Source organism: Arachis duranensis, chromosome 1 (assembly GCF_000817695.3).
Source record: "Arachis duranensis cultivar V14167 chromosome 1, aradu.V14167.gnm2.J7QH, whole genome shotgun sequence".
Taxonomy (NCBI): domain Eukaryota; kingdom Viridiplantae; phylum Streptophyta; class Magnoliopsida; order Fabales; family Fabaceae; genus Arachis; species Arachis duranensis.
Window position 1 is genome coordinate 15,607,032 of NC_029772.3, and position 9,011 is coordinate 15,616,042.

The 9,011-nt window shown below is 34.7% G+C and overlaps 1 protein-coding gene across 1 annotated transcript; it reads left to right on the plus strand.

Annotated features, from left to right (window-relative positions):
- The first annotated feature begins 6,528 nt into the window (after positions 1 to 6,528).
- LOC107479551 (cyclin-D3-3) lies at positions 6,529 to 8,746 on the plus strand. The gene is made up of 4 exons (XM_016099682.3): positions 6,529 to 7,283; positions 7,395 to 7,596; positions 7,742 to 7,872; positions 7,974 to 8,746. Exons 1-4 carry the CDS (start codon positions 6,780 to 6,782, stop codon positions 8,274 to 8,276), a joined length of 1,140 nt encoding a protein of 379 aa, XP_015955168.1. The 5' UTR covers positions 6,529 to 6,779; the 3' UTR covers positions 8,277 to 8,746.
- The last annotated feature ends 265 nt before the right edge of the window (positions 8,747 to 9,011 follow it).

Sequence of the window (9,011 nt, forward strand, 5' to 3'; positions counted from 1 at the left end):
TATATTTAAAAAAACACACTAAAATATTATTTCTAATTTTTTTAAAATATATATTTTATATTTAATTATTTTTGTCATATTTTTAAATTTATTTTTTATTCATAATTTTTTAAGATTATTTTTATTAGTTATATAAATTTTTAAATGTCATTTTAATAATTTACTCTAATATTTATTAAGCATGCATGTAACATGTAATAACTACCGGTGCCACCCGTTAATTTAACGGGAAGACTTTATATATAATAAGTTCATAGGTAATTTATTTATATAAAATATTTAGGAAGCAAAATTGTTAGATTATCCTAAATCGAATATATCAATAATTTTGTCCTTCCAATATTTACATATATAGTGAAAATCCTAAAAGTTTTGAATAAAAATATTAAACCTTATTCAGACCAACGATTTATGCCTATGATATATAATATGTAAAACACATCCAAAGACAACGATTCGGAACAAATAAGATATAGCATATACAGAAGGAAAATAGGGATAAGGCAACCACTAATACTGATATTATTAGGGTGATTGAAGATATTTTAAGAGTATTTTTATATTTTTTAATTAGGTAGATTTTAGACTTTTTTTCACAAAATTTAATATTACAATTAACATGAACGGTAAATTCAGAAGACTTGTTTCTATGGATGAAATAAAAAGAGCTATTTTTAGTATCAGTCTTTAGAGTGCATTGAAAAAAGACGGTATAACAGCTGAATTCTTTTAATTCTACTAGATATAGTAGGAGAAGACGTATTTCAAATTATGAGAAGTTTCTTTTCTGGAGGTAGAATTTTAAAAAATTTTAACTAAATCAATATCTACCTAGTGCCAAATTAAAGGTCCCAAATGCGAGTGATATGACTCAGGTAAGGCTCATCAATTTGTCATCTGTTATCTATAAAATTATTTCGAAGGTGCTGGTCCACAAACTCTTAGGGTGTATGAATAACGTAATTAGTCCTACTCAGAGTGCATTTTTAAAAGGTAGACTTATTTCTAGTAACACTTTTATAGCACAAGAATGTATGCACTGTCTTAAACAAAAGAACCAAATCTTGGAATACGAAATGACACTCAAACTTGATATGAGTAAAGCCTACGATAGGGTAGAGTGGCATTTTTTATGATTTATTATGGAGAAGTTGGGATTTGAATTAAGATTTATTGATTGGATTTGTGAATTGATGATAACCATTTCTTAATCTGTTGTTGTGGAAGATCAACCATATAATTTTTTAAACGAAATAAAAGCATCTATCAAGTTGACTCTCTATCCCCTTTTCTTTTCTTACTATGTGTAGAAAGACTTTTCTTTTTGTTACACAAAGTAGAGCAAAATAGTCTCATTTAGAGAATTAGGATAAATAGAAAATGTCCAACTATGAATCACTTACTATTTGCTGATGATTTCATTTTATTCGGTAACGTTTTAGAAGATAGTTGTCCCTCTATTCTAGAATTATTAGAATCTTATGAGAGTTTCAGTGGACAAATAGTTAATCTTAATAAATCGGTCCTACTTTTTAGTAATAACACTCCAAGACCGATTAAAACCTCCCTAGAAGCCCAGCTAAATATTTCTCACATAGGTGCATAAGATAAATATTTGAGCCTACCTTTCCTTGTCGATCAATCGCTCTAAGAAATCCACCGTCAACTCAAGCAAATATAAGGTTCTTAAAAAGACACAAAGATGAAAAATGTGCTTGTTATCTAATGGAAGACAGTTATTACTCTGAGCAGTTGGTAAAACTATACCAATCTACATCTTGTCATGTTTTAAACTTTCGAACAACTTGCTAATGAAATTTCATAGTATTTTAACCCAATTTTGGTGGTGGTAGCAAGGTTCCGAAAGGTAAATGGTGTGGATTAGTTGGGATAGGATGACTAGGCCTAAGAAAGAAGGCAGGCTTGGTTTCAAATATCTCAAGATTTAAAACTTGGCTCTTTTGGATAAATAGTGTTGGAAAATCGTGACTCAAACTAATTCTCTTTTTTCTAGAATTTTTAAAGGTAAATACTTCAGAGAGTAAACTATCATTTCTACCCACAAAAATTTTAGACATTGACAAATCTACCCACAAAATAACAAAATTGAAGTTATACCCATAAAAGATCGGTTCCGTACAATAAAACTATCCGAACACTAAAAAATTATTCAAAAATCCTAAATTACCCCTAGGATGGAGATTGCAGTGATCCGTGACATGCTGTCAAGGATCTCCCATCCTCCCTCGACGCTGGCGCCACTATAGCGCAGGAGTCGCTCAAGACCATCGGCCAGACCATAGACGACATCGGCTTCACTCTATGAAAATCGATGGCTAAGATCATCTTTCACGGTAAGGACTCTCTCCTTGCCCCTGATTTCGATTCCTCAAATTCTAATAACAACAATCTTATTAGGAATCAATTGATTAGTAACAACAGTAATTTTGATTTGAAACATTATAGTAGGTTTGATGTGCTGGTACGTGTTCTTCAAAGTGACAGGAATACCTATGTACAGGATCCTGAGAATTTGAAAAATTATGAGGAGCGAAAATTAGAATTTGTTTTGAGGGATAAAGGTGAGGATATTGGGAATTTGATGGAGGAGAATGGCGGTGCTGAAAAGGCAAGGGTGAAGATGGTGAAGCACGCAATTGATGCAGAAGAAGACGAGAATTTGTGTAAAACTCCAATTAACTGGTAATTAAAATAAGTAATTAATTAAATATGGGTCAGGGGTTAGAAAATCTAGAACTCATAATTTATAAATTTAACGATGATATTTGAATTCGAAAAAATTTTTCGAGTGGGAACATGTAATGTATTTTGGAAAAATGCGTAAAAACACGTATTGGTAAATGAACCGACAATACCGACTTAAGTCTGTCCACCACTACGAGTGATACAGTTAATTATGGGCGAAGAGAGTTAAGAAACTAAAAATTATAATTTGAAAAAGTGAAAATAATTAGAATAAAATTAAAACACTAATCTTAAAAGTTTTGGCTTAAAATTAGGCCAACGGGCTAAATTGAGTGAACTGGGCCCAAGTGAGCCCAAACCCACACTATATAAGCCCCATTTCAGCACAAACCAACCATTTTTTCCCTTTGAGAAGAGAGAGAGACGGCTGATATGAGAAGAGAGAAAGAAGAAACAAAACTCTAACCTCCTTCGTCTTCAATCCTCTATAACTTCCTTTCCAAAGTTCCGATTGACAAGTTGTTTGCGACTACACGTCACTCTCCTCGTTCTCTTCGATTTTAACTAGGTATTGTGGTGAGTACCTTAAAATTCTCTGCCCAGTTTTATTTTTGCCTTTCAATTCGTGTTTTGATTTGAGTTTTGAGAAAATTTTATGATTTTGGTTATTTAAGGGTGCTTTAATATGAGCTATTGGTGAGCTCTATCACCAATCTCAGTAGGTTAAGGTAAAAAAGTATTATCCCCTTTCAATTGTACAATCTTATGAACTTTAGGTTGAGAAATTGTGGATTTTTGTTGTGAATAGTGAAATTGTTGTGTTGGTTGGTGCGGGGTTAAGTTGTGGATCAAGCGGCGAGGTTTTGGTGAACATTGGAATTGCCCGTGAAAGGACTCAAGGGTTTAGATTGCTGCCATTAAGATATGATTTAAGTTTTGTTTAAATAGCATTTTTATGTGACATGAAGTCCTAGACTAGATGCCCCTAAGATTAGGATTGAATTGTATAATTGGATGGAATTGATATGTTTACTTGATAGCTTGATTAATTTGACTTGGTTTGGTGATTGAAATTGTAATATGATGGAGTATGTGAAATTTATTGGTAGAATAATTGTTTATGATTTATGAATTGAGAAATCGATGAATGTTGGGTCAGAGGCCATGAATTTTGGGTTGGAGGCTATGAAAGGTAAGTTGAGGTAAGTATTGGTGTACTATGTTAAAATCTGTTAGGAATAAAGATTATGAGTTGGATGATTGATTTTGGTTTGATTGTAAATGTATGTAATGATGGATTGGTATAAAATGTGTACATATTGTGATTTGTGAAGAGTGGTGTACTGATGAGACTTGGTATATATTGGCGTCATATTGAGGATGAGAGTTTTGAGGTTGATGAGTGATTGGATATGTGTATTTGTAGGATTGATATGAAATAACTTGGTTATAAATTTAGGGTTGAAATTTGATTTTGGATGATGAAGGATTTTAAAAATTTGAGGAGTGTTGGTGGTATAGCTGGAATAGAGGTTTGATTTTGTGTAAAATATATTTTTTTAAACTATTTTAGTGTGTTGGCTTGAGTTCCAATGGTTTGATTTTGGAGAAAATGCAAATTTGGTAAAATCCTAAGTTTTGGCAAAAACAAATTTTTAGCCAACTTCGGCGGGCTATAGCTCGACCTTCGGAGTTGAAAATTCAATGAAATTATATTTTTATGAAAATTTATTCAATGATATTTCTAACGGGTTTAAGAATGATTGAAAAATAATTTTTAACAAAAAAGTATATACGCTTCAAAGTTTTGGTAAAAAAACTGCATTTCTGTAGCATATCAGCTTTTTCTAGATACTAATATGCATGCGTACGCGGAGGTGTCACACGACGCGAGCATTGCTACTGCCAAGGATTCATGCATACGCGAACACGGCATGCATATGCGACTTTGGAAAATTTTGGGTTCGCGCGTACACGAGCCAATGCTTCTGTCCAGGTACTCGCATACGCGACTGTGGTCCAATCCGCATATGTGTCACTACCAAAAGTTAGACTTATGCGTACGCGAAAGGCATGCGTACGCATGACCACCCTATTTTGTAGAAAATATATTTTTGTGTTTCAAACCATTCTTAGCCTTCTAAACCTCTGTAAACCCTGTTATGAGTCTAGAGCCGATGTAATAGAGGGTAGATGAGTTAAGAATGAGAATGTATGAGTTGAGTTAGTGAATTGAAGAAAGATGAATTAAATGTAATGAGAAATGAGGATGATTGATTATGATTAAGTAGGATGAGAATGGTTATGATAATGACAAAGATGATAGTCGATTTTGATTGAGGATGATTATGATGACGGAGAAAAACGATGATTGATTTGATTGAGGAAGATGGGAATGATTATGATAATAAGAGATAGCGATGATTGATTCTGACTATGACTATGAATGAAGTAAAATAAGATTGAGAATGAGTTTGATAATGAATGATGGGGAGTAAGGAGCCCGAGTTTGGTAAATTGATGACGGATTGAGGAGGATGAAGATTCCCTCTCTTGTTACGGTAGACGAGATCGAGGTTGAGGATTTCCTCTCTTGTTGCACCAGGGAGTTGGATAGAAGGTTGAGGATTTTCTTCGATTCAATTATGTATTATTAATTCGATTTTTGGGTATGTTTAATTATGTTTGATTGAATTGAGATTTGGATTGATATGGTGAGGATGGTAGTTTTGTCTCGCTCACATATAGGCAAGTTGAGATTGGAAATTCTCTCTCTTGCTGTGATAGACAAACTGAGGTTGAGGATTTCCTCTCTTATTACAATGGGCAAGCAGGGTTGAGGATTCTCTCTCTTGTTACATTGGAAAATTAAATGGAGAAAATTGAAAATTTCCTTCGATTCAATTTATAGCTGTGGTATGAACGACTGAGGTTGAGGATTCCCTATCGTTACATTATAGTCTCTCTTTAAATGGGAGGTTGAGGGTTCCCTTCTTGAAGGTTGAGGATTTCCTTCGTGTTGAGAGACGATATCCGGGTTAGCTACTGGATGTGTCGGGCTCTGGCTATATGACCGACAGATGAGCTCATTAGCTATAGGGCAGACATGCATCATTTGTACTTGATTGCTTTGTTTAGGTTTGCTATACTTTTGGCTTGTTAATTTATGCATATTAAATGATTTTGTGCTAATTGCTTTACTTGATTATACTTGTGTTTTATTTGCCTGTTTTGCTTGTTTTTGTATATCTGAGAGGTCTCTTATGCTAACAATGGTGACGCTAAGGGCTACTTTTGATGAGATGAATTAAGTTTCCTAGGTAAATGTAGTGGAGTGATTTCATTTACTCCAAGTGGAGATTTGATGTGTTGACATAGGATCATTGAGTTTGAAATATCTGAGAGCTGTTCTAGCCAAAGTTGGAGAGGTGTGACAATAAATCTTTTAAAGACAATTTTGATTAATTTAATCTTTTGGAGACCAAAATAGAGATCGCATGATTTTTCAAGAGACTAATTTAACCATTTACTCAAAGACAAAAATAAAAAAATTAGTTTTTTTGTATTTTGTTCAATGATAAAACTAGAATAAATTATAAAAGTTTAATTTATTCTCATTTTTATTTTATTTAAAAAATTTAAAAAAAATATAATAATAAAAATATAATTATAAAAAATTAACTTAATATCTCTAAATATAATATTTTTATTTATTTTTATCAGTTAAATACAAATTTGTGTTCTTGCATAACTTGTAATCAAAGGTAACCTAGCAAAACCATATATGATTATATTCTACTTGTGTATATGAAATTGTTAAGAATATTGGGGAAAATGGATAGGAAAGGACATGCGTGAAGTGCATCTCACTTCTCAGATAAAAACACTTTGTTTCATTACTGCATTCGTCTCTCCTCTTCTGCTTCTTCTTCTTCTTCTTCACTCACACTCGCTGCGAGAGAGAGACAGAGAGAAAAAAAATGTATGCAGAATAAGTGATGAAAATGGCTCTTCACACTCTCTATTTCCTTCTACAATGAAGAAAACTCTCTTCATCATCTTCTCTCAAGAAGATGTCTCCCACAACTCCCTCCCTTCTCGACACCCTCCTCTGCCAAGAAGAACACGACGACACCTTTGACGACACCCAAAACGACGCGTCGTTCCACCTCAACGACAACCACCACGACGAATCACCGTCGTTTTGCCCCGCAAAGCTCCAATCTTTTCCTCATCCCGTTCTGCATGACAACGACCTGTTCTGGGAACACGACGAGCTCGCCTCCTTAATCTCCAAAGAGGAAGAGACCCACGCCGCCGCTGGTAACGACGACGACCACCGTGGACTTCTAGATGGGCTTCGAGTTGGGCCCGTTGGCTGGATCACTAACGTGTGTGCGCACTATGGGTTTTCAGCTTTGACCACCGTTCTCGCCGTTAACTACTTCGACAGGTTCGTCACGAGCCTCACGTTTCAAAGGGATAAGCCATGGATGACTCAGTTAACGGCGGTTGCGTGCTTGTCAATCGCTGCAAAGATGGAAGAGACACATGTGCCCCTCCTCTTAGACCTCCAAGTACGTTTCTATCTCTTTTTTGTTTTATTTTTTATTTTTTATTTTTGAAATGCACACCAGGTGTTTGTTGTTATGCTTCTGAAAAAAAGGGAGATTTTCTTTTTGGAGTAGGTGGAAGAATCGAGGTTTGTGTTTGAAGCAAAGACAATACAAAGAATGGAGCTTCTTGTGTTGTCTACTCTCAAATGGAAGATGCATCCGGTGACCCCAATTTCTTTTTTTGAACACATTGTAAGAAGGCTTGGCCTCAAGAGTCGCTTGCATTGGGAATTTCTATGGCGGTGCCAGCGGGTTCTTCTTGGCGTCATTGCCGGTAAGTAAGTAAGCAATGTATGCTAGAATCTAGAGCAAGACCCTTTTTTTTTTAATGCTAATTTATGACATTAGGTGTTCATATTTTAACCGAATCTGGGTCATTCCATTCAGGTTGATTTGTCCTTTTGTTTATATTAATGTAGATTCAAGGGTTATGAGTTATCTTCCATCTACATTGGCTGCTGCTACGATGATCCATGTTATTAAAGAGATTGAGCCATTTAATGCAACTAAGTACATTAGTGAACTTCTGGGACTACTCAAGATTAGTGAGGTTTGTCTCATGTCTTATACATATCTATTGATTTGTGTTAAATATGATGCTGAATGCTGATTTGATGAGTAATTGGGACATTTTTGGTGGTGATCTAATAGGAACAAGGGAACCAGTGCTACAAACTCTTGCTGAAATCATTAGTTTGTGAAGAAGGTATTACTGACGGTCTTCACCAGATGCACAAGCGCAAGCGCAAGCGCGAATCTGCCCCGAGTAGCCCAGGAGGTGTCATTGATGCTTCTTTCAGTTGTGATAGCTCAAACGATTTGTGGGCCGTTGCGGCATCGTCGGTTTCACATTCGATGGAGCCGCTGTTTAAGAGGAGCAGAGCTAAGGACCAGCAGATGAGACTGCCTTCTGTTAGTCGCGTGTCTATCGATGTTCTTAATAGCCCTCATTAATAATGAGCTTAGTAGTTTTGCTTCAAACATGGTAGCTTTCTGTTGCATTTATTTGGTAGTTATTTTATTGAAAATGCAACTATTTTATGTTCTTAATATATATACATTTCTTGCAAACTACTTGAAAAGTCTATTGAGGCAGAGACTAAGTTCCCTTCTGTCTACTTTGTTGATTAAGGTGGAATAGGGATCTGATATTGAGTGGAAAAACGAGTTGTAAACTTGTAATTCTACCTGAGTTAATCTCTCGAATGCAAATTCTATCTTGTTTATACAAGATATTTGTCATTAAGAATCAAGAGACAAGATTCTAGATCTCCCCTGTTTGTGCAGAATAGGAACTGCAGCTGAAGAATTGAAGATTGATAACTGATAATCAAATATGTGAAATTTCTTTAGTGAATATATTAGAAGAACAAGTTGATGGTCTTGTATAAAGAATTAAAGATATTTGTCACCCTTCTAGTTAATGTTAATGGAGAATTCAACTCTAGTTCTATGTTGAGGATTTTATCGTAGCTTGCTTGAATTTCATTTACTACATACTAAGCATTATATTGGATCTGAGTCATTGATGCCTAATTGACAATATGTATGAATATATATTGGACTTTAAGCAATTTGGTATCTGTGGTTACAAATTATTGCAATGTTTGTTTTTTTAACTGAAGAATGAAGATGCATGTCCGTGACAAAAGCTAGCTGTCACTGTAGCAAAAGTGATGGAAATTAATC